Source organism: Panulirus ornatus, chromosome 32, assembly GCF_036320965.1.
Source record: "Panulirus ornatus isolate Po-2019 chromosome 32, ASM3632096v1, whole genome shotgun sequence".
Lineage (NCBI taxonomy): Eukaryota > Metazoa > Arthropoda > Malacostraca > Decapoda > Palinuridae > Panulirus > Panulirus ornatus.
In genome coordinates, this window is record NC_092255.1 from 2,602,529 (window position 1) to 2,615,461 (window position 12,933).

Consider the following 12,933-nt stretch of genomic DNA (forward strand, 5'->3'; position numbering starts at 1 on the left):
TTAAACTGCTTAAGATGTTCATTTTCAGACAAGCATAAGATGTTCATTTTCAGACCACACAAACGCTCTCGAAATGAAGAAAATATAGCACAGAACCTTAAATGCCTTCAAGAGTATGCCAACGATAGCAACATGGATAGATATACTAACCTAACTCATTTACTCGGTAATTATCTGATAAAAAAAAGGCTAAACCCCCCCTAGAATTAAGACTGAAGGTTCGTTTTCTATGAGTGAGTTGGTTCGTTGGGTCGAGCAAGTAATGTGTTGATGCTCTAGTGAATCATACCAATCTGGATCGATCTTTCGCTATTTTGAGGTAAATCCACCCGCTTTTTGCCACTTAAGTAGTATTTTACCACATTCATTATCAATTAAGGTAATGTGGAGTAATGTGGTTGTGTCATTAATGATATTTAGCCCAGGAGAGTGCAAGAAAAGACGAAGGATGGGTGAGGCTGCGGCCTGGCTGTCAGCTGTTCCTGACCTGACATGAATTGCGAGTGTTTGAGTGTGACTGCACTACCCTTTGGTATGATCGCCTCACCCTTGACATGCCCTTGAAGGGTCAGGTCAAAGGCTAGGACAATATATTGTAAGGCTATACTGATACACCGTATCGCTCAAGGGGCGTAAGAGCTTGTTCATGGGGCGTGACAGTCGTGTTCAAGGGTCGTCATGCAGTACAGAAGGGCTTTATCATATGTTCTTGGGGATCCTTCCCTAGTGCTTTAGGGGCATAACATGTGCTCAAGGGTGATGCTTTAGTACTCAAGAGCCATAATATTGTTGTCAAGATCTGTACCATTCTGCTCATCTTGATGTACTATTGTCATACCTTCATCTTTCCTCATACAGCAAATTAATAAGACCTCTTACCACTTATATTTGGCTCCTACAACCATTTTATCTCATGGAGTTGGATCTATAAACATCTGGGAAGTTCAAATGAATTTGTTTTTGTGTGTTATTTTCTGTTTTCCACATAGCGAGGTAGCATTTGGATAGTCAAAAATTGGTTAGATATACTGACATCTTCAGCACTCATGAATACTCAGTACTCATCACTCTGCTCATATCGTCAGCACTCATGAATACTCAATACTCATCACTCTACTTTTCACTGGACATGGCCAGGATTGAGTCATACTTTTTCCCATGCTATCTTGGCCGCCATGAAAAAATAAAAGGAAAAACAATTACTGTGTTATGGTGACATCATTTGTGTTTTCCACATGGACTTAGAAGTAAAAGGGTTTTTTTAAGTTTGTGAGAAATTTACATTTTGGTAGTATCTTAGTAAATGGAATATCTCTGTTTCTTTACAGGATTAATGTTGTAGTGCAAAAATGACTGATAAATCTCTTCGAGTTGGCCAGCGTGTTGAGGTCAATGGCAAAGGTTTGTTTCTCATGTCTTTTTTGCTAGATTTATGCACACTGAATGAGTACCTGACACCTTTTAGATTTTTAAAGAGTGATCGAGGCCTGAACATGCAGGAGGGTGAAGGGCATGCATAGGATAGAGTAACTTTGAATGATGTGGCATACTGGGATTGAAGTGGAGTCATTGGATTGAACCAGGGCATGTGGAACGTCTGGGGTAAACCACAGAAAGGTCTGTGGGGCTTGGATGTGGCTAGGGAGCTGTGGTTTTGGTGCATTACGCATGACAGGTAGAAAATGGATGTGAGCGGATGTGGCCTTTCTTCTGTTCTTGGCACTATCTCATTAATACGTGAAACAGTGATTAGGTATAAACGAAAGAGAAAAGATTTTTAGTGGATAAGGAATGGGTGAGAAATGTTGAATTAGTAAGTAGTGTTGTGGTAGAACTGTTTGGAAACATGGCAGGATTCTCAGAAAAAATGAAGACAAGTAACAAATTATATTTACAAGTTACACATTTAAAGTTGAAGTTAGAAGAAATAAAGAATCATAATTTCTCCATTATGTACTGTGCTTTATTTATGAAGTAGTTTGTTGAAGGTTTTAAAGGTAAAGTAGAATTATAGTGTGGTGACATACTGTTTGGAAATGGAAGCATTAGGTCATTGTTGTTTTGTATTTGATAGCACCAATATTCTGGAAGTTGGGTAAAAAAGTCTTGAAAATTATAAGGATTTTGGAAAGCATTTTAGGGTATGGAGAGGAATTTCTTGAAATTTGCTTGTGGCTTGAGGACAGTAGATTGAATAAGGTGAGGATTGATGAAGCAAAAGATGGAATTAAGAAGTGATAAGAAAATAGCTGTAAATAGAAAGGGTAGGATAGAATAAGTGATGATGCAAGTGAATGATGACTTAAGGGGAAATCTTTGGATTGAATGAAAGATAAAGTAAGGACGTGTATGGACATTGAGAGGTGTGTATCGAGATCTTGTTGGACTTAAACAACTAATAAGGAAGCATTAAGGAAGTTCTGGATGGCCTTCCCCATTGTATGATGGGAAATGATATATTAAGTCTGACCTGATGACCAGAACATATATTGATTTAGCACTGGGTCACCTCTTACTGAGTGAAAGTTTAAGTGTTGGAATTATATTTGGCTTTGAGTACCTGCTACAGATTAGTCATGCTAAGACCAGTACTGATGATGAGTGAAAGGTGTGATGGGATTGGTAAATATAATCTGTATTCTACTAGTAGAGTTAATGATTAAAAAGTGTTTTCATGAACTTTACCATTCTAAGGATTGAATGAGTTAAAGGAAGCATAGTTTGTTTGAATCTCTTGGAATTGACTGTAGCATTTGCAAGCATAGAATAATATGTTCAACCTGTTCCTATACATTGATATTATGTTAGGATTTCATGCTTTTATATTCCACCATTATATGTGAAGTATTTAATGTATACCTTGTATATGGCAGATACTCTTGGCACAGTTGCTTATGTGGGAAGCACGCACTTCTCTCCAGGAAAATGGGTTGGTGTTGTCCTTGATGAAAAAAAAGGCAAGAACAATGGATCAGTGCAGGGCAAATCATACTTCCAGGTTTGTATTTGTCTTGTCATTTATATTTTTGTGTTCAGTAATTTATAACTGCAACTTTTTATCCAACTCTGTATTGCCAAAGTGGAATTGAAAGCTTTGCATCCTCATAACTCTATTCCTGTCATCTCTCATGAGCTATCCCTCCCTTTCCACCTGCCATGATGTTGCTCCCCTTTTTCTCTTTTGTAGGTATTATTTTGGCCATATCTCTCTTTAACTTTCTGCTTGTATCCTAGCCCGTACGACTTTGACTAGTGGCATTCATAAGGCTGCTGCTTTCCATAGCTTGTATGTGGACACCTCCAGAGGATTGACCATTATGATACTTCCTTCTTTCCTTGTACAGCAAAGCTGATGAATTCTCTTTTGTCTTTCCCTCTTCTTATAACCTTTCCACTTCTAAGAGTTGAGTGTACAAATACTTGAGGAACTCAAACTTATTCATGCTTTACTTTGTTTTTATTTGTAATCTTACCTTTCATCTGAGATGGCCATGATTTGTGAATGCCAATGTTGCATTGATTTAAGAAAACTACAGTATTAGTGGTGGAATTATGCCTAAACATTTGGATGGTGGTAAGATATATCTTGTATGAATTAGCTTCTATAATGCATGTTAGACATTTTATGTAGAGTACCAGTCAGTCTGTGCTTGGGTAACTAACCACTTTGCATTTCTCCCATTTGATTGTGCCTCTTATTGTAGTTTAATATTCTCTTCATTTGTTCCTTTCCGCCTCTCATGAATTTACTTTTTCACCTTTTTTGTGAGTGTGATATTTGTTTACTTCTTAATCTTGTTATGACTTTTCAGATCTTGTATATCAATTATGTTTTGGGCCAGTGGAGAATGTGGCATGTACATATTGCATGTCTCAATATTAAGGCTTGATTACATGAAGAGTTTGAAATACCTTTTCTTTTGCAGTCATCTATATTAGTTACTGGTTTTGCCTCTTACATTGATCTCATAGATATTACCATCCCACAGATATTAAATCTGTAGGACATGAAGGACCCAATCTTAATTTAGATTTTCACATTATTGTTTTCATTAGCAGCTCCATATTTATGCAACTTCGAGTTATGTATAAAGAAGTTTTTTCGTTGTACATAAAGGAACTGGAAGTGACTGGGAATAGGTGGTGGTATTGATATATTGTTGAGGTGGATCTGGAGAATGTAGTAGTGTCAAAGGAGAAAGAATTATTAGTAAAACAATGAGAAAAAAAATATTTCCTTTTATTGCTTTGCTTTGGTTTTACTACCATGGATGGAGAAAGATTGGCACTTCCTACCTGCTTGTTGAAAACTGAATCTGAATTTTTCTTACTTGGTTTGCAGCAGGAATTTCAGAGTAATAGTGCATAAGGTATTCTAGAGCTTTAATGCAGTAGCAGTCAGTTCTGTGAGTGGAAATTCAGCAAAAGAGGAGGGAAGAATATAAGATGTGTAAGTGGAATGTTAGGCTGTTAGAGGAAAGCAAGAAAAGAGGAAATAAAGATTTTGGAAGAAAGTTGAGCGAAATGCTTAAGGAATATGAGAAATTTTACTGGAAGAGGTAATAAATGAAAGAGATGGATGTAAGAGTGGACATGTAAATGTGAGAAATAAGGAAGGGGAGTTAGTGAATCATAAGTTGGAAGTGAAAAGATGGGGAGAGTATTTTGAAGAATTGATGTATGTGGGAGAAGGTGAGTCAGCAGTTGTTACATTCATAGGTATGGAGGATGGAAGGAAGAGGATACAAGTTCAGGGGCTTATAGCAAGAAGGGTGATAAAAAAGGCAATAATGAGGTTGAAGGAAGGAAAGGCTAAAGGAGTGGATGGTATTACAGATGAAATGTTAAATTATGGAGGAGAGTGTGTGATAAAGTGGATGCACTTGATATGTAATTTAGCATGGAAGCATGAGGATGAAAACTATTATTGTGTGTTGACACCTTTTCAAGGGAGAAGATGCGAAGGATGTTTGTAGAAATTATGAAGGAATGCAAAATGAATGAGGAGCAATGAGCTGTTGTGTTGTAAAGTGTAGTATTGTAGTTGAAGATAATCAAACCGAGATTATTTTTTTACCTGATTTCGAGATGTTGATACAAACAGTTTAATGTTTTCCACGTATTACACTTCCGCATTTGTATTATTTACGGTCCTGAAGTACTTGTTTATGTTTTTTTATGAAGTCAGTCATGGAATGAGGAATCTTGTGCTAACTTTTAGTTTATAGTTCTAAAAGTAGAAAAATTTTAGAGCCAATTTAGTAAGGACTTTGGACATTGTAACTTAGTATTTTTTTAACTCATAACTAAGTTGCTAATCTCCAATAAACCTTTATGCCCTCACAATTATACAAGTAATAACAGTGATCAGTGCACTGATTGGTCATACCTACTAATTTCCTTCACTCATTCAGAGGTAAAGCATTGTAGATAACCTTTGCTTACACAGCAAGATATTTTAACAAAGAACAATAGCGTCCTGTAGAGGCAGTATAAGTAATTGATAGGACAAAAAAGTTTTAATGGAGTAGGGTTTCATAAATTGATATGTAAATGGGGAAAGTACCAGCAGGGGAGAAATTTGGTGTCTTTTTTCTCACACATATTCACCATTTTCCATGTTAGTGAGGTAGCATTCCAGAACAGATGACTGAGACTTAGAGGGAAAAGTAAAAACTGGAGGGGAGGATTTCCAGCACCCCACTTCTGCCCCCTTTAGTTGCCTTTTACAATATGGAGGGAATACGTTGGAAGTATTCTTTCTCCTCCCTCTCCTTCTTATATGCCAGTATTCTACCATTCATAATTCCTAAAAGTGGATTAGGTATATACAACCTTTGAAAGTCATTTGCAACACAGATTTTTTATTTCTTAAAAACTTAAGTACCTCCCGGGATGTTCATGGCATAGATGTTGTGAGGGAAAACATGAAAGCTTGTATAGTCCAAGGGCTGAGCTTTGCAACATGTTAATGAAACTTATCTATAGCACTGGTTTATTTTACATAGGAAGTCTTTCACAGTGACCTTTGTTTTGTAGTGTGAAGAAGGATGTGGCATCTTTGTCCGGCAGAGTCAGCTTATTCCATTGGATATGGATGAAGATGGAGAAAATGACTCATCAACAACCACACCTTCTGCTTCCTCTACTGCAACCACCCCTGCTACAGAGAAACCCAAGTCTAGGTGAGTTTGCAATAAACTGTTGTTGCTATTAAAAGAATTTTAGTATTTAGTTCAGGAGGGTCTAAGACTTGCATTGCAGCCATATTTTAAGTTTTATGAATTCATTAAAGACAAGGTCTAGAAAGGTTTTGCTTTGACCTAACTGGGGTGAAATCTGCTTAGATTTTTTTCCCAAATGGAACTCAGAATTTTGAAAAGACCATCCACCAGTCTGCTTTTGGCTGACCATAACTGCATCCTATTCCTCACCCACTCTCACGTCATTTGCTCTCACCTTTTGCCATTCTACACTCAGTCTCTTATGGGACCTGAACATACAGGAGGCTGAGAGGCATGCAAGGAATAGAGTGAATTGGGACGATGTGGTATACCAGGGTTGACATGCTTTCGATGGACTGAACCAGGGCATTTGAAATGCCTGGGGTAAACCATGGAAAGGTATATGGGGCCTGGTTGTGGATAGGGAGCTGTGGTTTCAGTGCATTACATATGACAGTTAGAGACTGAGTGTGAATGAACTTGGCCTTTTATTAGTTTGTTTTCGTAGCGCTATCTCGCTGAAGCAGGGGGTAGTGACGCTATTTCCTGTGTGGCAGGGTGGTGACAGGAATGGATCAAGGCAAGTAAGTATGAATATGCACATGTGTATATATGTATATGTATGCATATATTGATATATGTGCATGTATAGGCTTTTACGTATATATATATGTATGTGTGTATATGAGTGGATGGGCCATTCTTCATCTGTTTCCTGGTGCTATTTTGCTGAAACGGGAAACAGCAATTATGTATGATAAATATGAACAAATGAATATACATATGTACATGTATGTGTGTATATGCATATATATGTGTATGTCAGTGGATGTGTCTTGTGGAGTTGTGTGCAGAAAAATGACGGATGACTGGGAAGACCTGGCTTTGAGGGACATACATAAATATATGTGAGTAGTAGAGATGGTCATTGAACATTTTTGGATTGCATATCATTTGATGGGCTTGTAAAAGAGAGGCTTTTGGATGTAATTGTGTTGAGAGGGGCAGCTAGTGTGATGTGTGATCACTATACTTTTGGAGGGGAGGATGAAGATTTGAAGAAGTTTTTGGAAAACATATATATACCCTTCAGTAGAGTTGCCCTCAGCCAGTGGCCTGTTAGGGTGAGGCACTAAAGGCTAAGAAGTGGCATTGGAGTTCACCAGTAATGGAGACTCTTATTCTGTGATCACCCCTTTGACGAAGTTCCTGAAGGGAACAGGCATCAGAGATATTGATCATTAGATAGCTTGAGCCAGGTACCCATTTCATTCACTAAGTGATAGGGGTGGATGAACAGCTGGGTTGGCTTGGGACTAGATACCACAACCAGGATTCAAACCTATGTGCTTGACCTTGGGGGTCATAGGCAGGAACACTGACTGCTACACTACTTCATCTGGGTCTGAAGGAATGGCACCTAATGTCTTTATTGTATCAAAATATTAGGGCTCTTGTCAATATCTAAATGGTTGAGACTTTTTGTCAGCCTGGACCTGATTGGTGGCTATTTTATAAGAATTTTGAGTTCCTTTTGCATTTACACATGCTATGAGCAATAGGGCAGTTAGAGTCTACCCAGCCCAGTCTTTCACAAGAAAAATGTTTCATTCACCAGATTTCTGTTTCTGAACAGAAATTAGCCAATAAGCAAGGGTGATAAGAAGGTCCCTCTCTTGTTGGAAATGATATAATGATATTACAGATTTATAACCTGTTGGTGAATACATTATCTATCTCATGGACAGAATCTCTGCAAATCACTGGTTGCTACTGTCTCTTGATGTCACTATCCCAAATCAAGGTTCAAACAGAGTGAAAATAAACAATAAATCTTCATCTCTGTGTATACATTAGTACCCTAACTCTGGCTTGGGCATCTTCACTTTTGTTCTTTTATTTTTTTTCTATCCATAATTTTGTCCTACTACTTAAACAAGCCAATTACTCTTTTATCTTAGTTTAACTTTGTATGGGGAGAAACTAATGATTAGGTTGTTACCTCTAATTGTATTGTTTTACAGTAAATGTGAGGGACCCCTATACTCTAGATTTATTTACTAGTTAGAACTTCTTACCATTTCCTCACTTGTATGCACCAAAGCACATTTTGTCAATGTAGTTTTGTATCTTGAGTGGTTTTTACCCTGTGAGTTATACATAGAGTGTTTTTAATACATTGTTTTTACTATTTTTGCTGAATTCTTCAGGACCACTCTCATCACTTGTGATTGTAGTGCTATCTGGTTGTGGCTATCTGTACTGTCTCATTGTTAGGCAGCCCTTTAGAATATGTTTGCCTTTGTGTATCTCCAGGTCCATTGATTAAGTTACGTGCATAACAGCTGCCACTCAATATAAGTACCTGAAGATATGCCATGGGGTGGTGTATGATTGATTGCTTGCAGGACTTCTGTATTGCACAGTGTCCTTGCAACGCGGGAACTCTCCATTCAAATGTGAGGTTTGTCATTCCGGGATAGAGAAGTTAATTACTCAACCCAACCTCATTCATTGCAAAGGAAAGTCCAGGCACAGTCTCAGTGATAGAACCAGCAAGTTGCTGACAGTTCACTTCTTCATATAACTTGTTACCCTGTTCTTATCAATGGATGTTGCTCTAATTAAGCCTAGCTGCAGGTTGTCATGTTGCACACTGTTCTTGCATCACTTGGGATTGTCTTTATGATCTAACCACATGGTTTGCCATTCTTGAATAGAGAGGTTGGTTACTCTACCAAACTTCACTTTACCAAGAAAGGCCTGCTAATACTTTCTTTAGTGATGCAGCAAACAAGATGTAGTACCTATGTTCCTTGGATCAGGCAAAACCATCTTTATTATCTATCTGCATTCAAGATTCCCACTCCTGGATAGATGAATTGGTTACTTTACTTAGCTTTGCTAACCAGAGGAAAGCTGAAGAATCTCCTCAGCAAAAAAATCAAGGTCCATAAGGTTCTTAAAGCATAATATTGTTAAATAGGCAAAGGTGCTGCTATTACAGGCAGACTTTTGCTGCTGTGATGGACCTAGGTTGCTGCTTTAATAAAAGAATTGGAGTTCTAATTATATGGTATCAGATCCCAGAACAGAAGCAGGGATGCCACTTCTGTTTTGTCCCAGAATGCAGTGGGTTCTGCTCTTGCATAATCATTCCCAGGCTTGAAGCCACTCTTCACTCTACCAGTGGAACCAGATTTAGCTGTGGTAAAGGCCCAATAGCTCTTTTAAATTTTGCCATTGTGGAATTTATTGTTTCACCACCATCCTGTGAAAGAATAAGATGATCGTCTTGACTGTCACATAGTTTTAGAGTGCATTAAATCACAACCCTAGTCTGACCAGTTAGGTTCATTAGCAGTGACCATTGGAGTAGTCTGTCTGATGTGGTTCATTTCCAATTTCACTCTGTTACTGGTTCATTTGCTTCAGGTTGTTACTGGTCTTGTAGTGGACCAGAATTTCAGCTGGTTAACGGTGTCCTCACCATATGAAATTAATTTCGTGGAGGGACAGGGGTATGTACTGCAGAATGCCTTTGATTCCTTTCATCTCTCTTGATTGACAAGGATCAAACTTCCACAGAAGTCTCTTTGCATTGTATATGTGGAGCTGATCTTATTAGGCTTACAATGGACAAATTTCCAAATTTGTTCTTTCTCTCTTTAGCAACTTTTGCCATTCCTGCTTTGTACTTTTTTCTTCATGTGCTCCAGAGAAAAGTTTTAATGTTTCTAGGACTCATATCTTCATTTTTTTGCCTCTGAGCTTTTGCTGTAAGTAAGGAACTCTGCCATTCTCAAACCTCTCTCTGCTTATTTCAAATGCTAGTAATCATGATGTCAAATAGGTGTTTGTACTGCAATTTATTCTAGGAACCTTTGGGTTGAGGGCATTGGTCATGGAAGCCTGTAGATCTCTGCCAGCACCCATGTACACCATTACCTTAGTGGGGATCTGTGAGACACTCCATGTGTTGTACTTAGAGGTCTGCCAGACACCTCTCCCTTACTCTCAGTTCATCACTTCATTTCATTAGGAAGCTTGAGAGTTTTCCAATTGCCTCTTTTCACTTAAGCTCTTTCTTTCTTGCCTTCTCTCTGACTCATATATGTATTACAGAGTTTTGAACTCTTGGAAGGCAAACCTTCATTTGCCTTTCCAATCTTATTTCCTTTTATTCACTTTCTTATATATCCTGCACTATTTTCTAGGGTTTGTAGGAATGTGCTATTTGTGTTTATTCGCATGTATCCAGATATGGGCTTATGTCATTAGACCATCCATAAGAAGAGTGTGTGGCAAGCAGTAATTTGCAAAAGATGATCTTGATCTTAGGGACAGATAGTGGGTTTACACATAAGTTGTTAGTGGGAGATTACTTTGTCTTCTCAAAGAGAGGTGGACTCACATATTTCCCTGGTTCACTGGCCTTGTCTTTAAGAAGCAAGAGTTTGTCACACATTCGAAACATATTTTGATAAAATGCATTCTAACAGCGGTAAAAGAATGTTTTCATAAAACTTCTAAGGCACCTAATTCTGACTTGGAGTGATTTAAGCTAACTGCAAGATTTGGTCTTTTTTTGCTGGTCCTTTTTGTTAAGTGGAAATGTGTTGTCATGGATCTGTATTATTACTAAGTACTTAACCCTGATATTTTCATTTTGTCTTACTCTCTTTTCTGTTCATCATACTTTAAAACTGTATCATTAAAAGGAAAAAACAGTATAACTAAAGATTCTGATAATGTTAAATGTGGTCTATTTAAATGTAATAATCTTTTTTATCCCCTTAGAAGAAAGATGATTATTTATGTAGATTTTGCCACTGCACAGAAATGTGTTACATATATGTTGTGGATCCTTTTTGTTGATCTTTTTTAACCATTATGGTATCTATTGTACGATTATAAAAGGCTATCATATACATTCATGAAATTTGGAGAATTTTATTTAAGATGAGGTCTGTGTAATGATAGGATATGAGAGTACACTGTGTTGAAACTAAATGATATTAGATTCACTCATGGATGTTCCTGTGTCTAGGTGTTTCCCATGATTATGCCTTTACCAATGATGTGCACCGGAATGTGAAATTATTAACTCAGCTTTTTTTTTTTTTTTTTATCTAAAAATGCACTGAATAGCTTGTTTATTGAAGCACAAAGAACAAAGGATGTGGCAGCAGGTATACAGATGAGTTCCCTAAAAAGGCTAATTCTTTTATGACAAATCATGGTATGCCTCATCCTTCTGTAAGGGTTAGATTTGTCATCAGTCAGATCATTACCATTCTCAGACTCATCTAGTGGTAGTGAATTTACCATTTATGATCCTTTGAGTGGAGTATGTGAATCTGAAATTTCATTTTGACCAAGCAAGTTATGAAATACATCAAACGGAGGAGGAGAATGTGGTTTACTAATCTTTATTTATTTTTGAATTGTTAATGTAGTATATGTAGTATATGTAGTATATGTTTGTAGTATAGGTTTGTTGAATGTGTTTGATGATAGAGTGGCAGATATAGGGTGTTTTGGTCGAGGTGGTGTGCAAAGTGAGAGGGTTAGGGAAAATGATTTGGTAAACAGAGAAGAGGTAGTGAAAGCTTTGCGGAAGATGAAAGCCGGCAAGGCAGCAGGTTTGGATGGTATTGCAGTGGAATTTATTAAAAAAGGGGGTGACTGTATTGTTGACTGGTTGGTAAGGTTATTTAATGTATGTATGACTCATGGTGAGGTGCCTGAGGATTGGCGGAATGCGTGCATAGTGCCATTGTACAAAGGCAAAGGGGATAAGAGTGAGTGCTCAAATTACAGAGGTATAAGTTTGTTGAGTATTCCTGGTAAATTATATGGGAGGGTATTGATTGAGAGGGTGAAGGCATGTACAGAGCATCAGATTGGGGAAGAGCAGTGTGGTTTCAGAAGTGGTAGAGGATGTGTGGATCAGGTGTTTGCTTTGAAGAATGTATGTGAGAAATACTTAGAAAAGCAAATGGATTTGTATGTAGCATTTATGGATCTGGAGAAGGCATATGATAGAGTTGATAGAGATGCTCTGTGGAAGGTATTAAGAATATATGGTGTGGGAGGAAAGTTGTTAGAAGCAGTGAAAAGTTTTTATCGAGGATGTAAGGCATGTGTACGTGTAGGAAGAGAGGAAAGTGATTGGTTCTCAGTGAATGTAGGTTTGCGGCAGGGGTGTGTGATGTCTCCATGGTTGTTTAATTTGTTTATGGATGGGGTTGTTAGGGAGGTAAATGCAAGAGTTTTGGAAAGAGGGGCAAGTATGAAGTCTGTTGGGGATGAGAGAGCTTGGGAAGTGAGTCAGTTGTTGTTCGCTGATGATACAGCGCTGGTGGCTGATTCATGTGAGAAACTGCAGAAGCTGGTGACTGAGTTTGGTAAAGTGTGTGGAAGAAGAAAGTTAAGAGTAAATGTGAATAAGAGCAAGGTTATTAGGTACAGTAGGGTTGAGGGTCAAGTCAATTGGGAGGTGAGTTTGAATGGAGAAAAACTGGAGGAAGTGAAGTGTTTTAGATATCTGGAAGTGGATCTGGCAGCGGATGGAACCATGGAAGCGGAAGTGGATCATAGGGTGGGGGAGGGGGCGAAAATTCTGGGGGCCTTGAAGAATGTGTGGAAGTCGAGAACATTATCTGGGAAAGCAAAAATGGGTATGTTTGAAGGAATAGTGGTTCCA

At 38.0% G+C, this 12,933-nt stretch overlaps 1 protein-coding gene across 10 annotated transcripts in view; it reads left to right on the forward strand.

The window, feature by feature from the left end:
• Window positions 1-229: 229 nt before the first annotated feature.
• Window positions 230-12,933, forward strand: part of DCTN1-p150 (dynactin subunit 1) — a 128,044-nt gene continuing 115,340 nt past the window's right edge. For all 10 annotated transcript variants that reach the window (XM_071680833.1, XM_071680826.1, XM_071680827.1 and 7 more), the window contains exons 1-4: window positions 230-319; window positions 1,329-1,401; window positions 2,874-2,998; window positions 6,040-6,185. In XM_071680833.1, coding sequence (XP_071536934.1) covers window positions 1,350-1,401; window positions 2,874-2,998; window positions 6,040-6,185 — 323 coding nt within the window. In that variant the 5' untranslated portion in view covers window positions 230-319; window positions 1,329-1,349. The remainder of the gene's footprint in view (window positions 320-1,328; window positions 1,402-2,873; window positions 2,999-6,039; window positions 6,186-12,933) is intronic.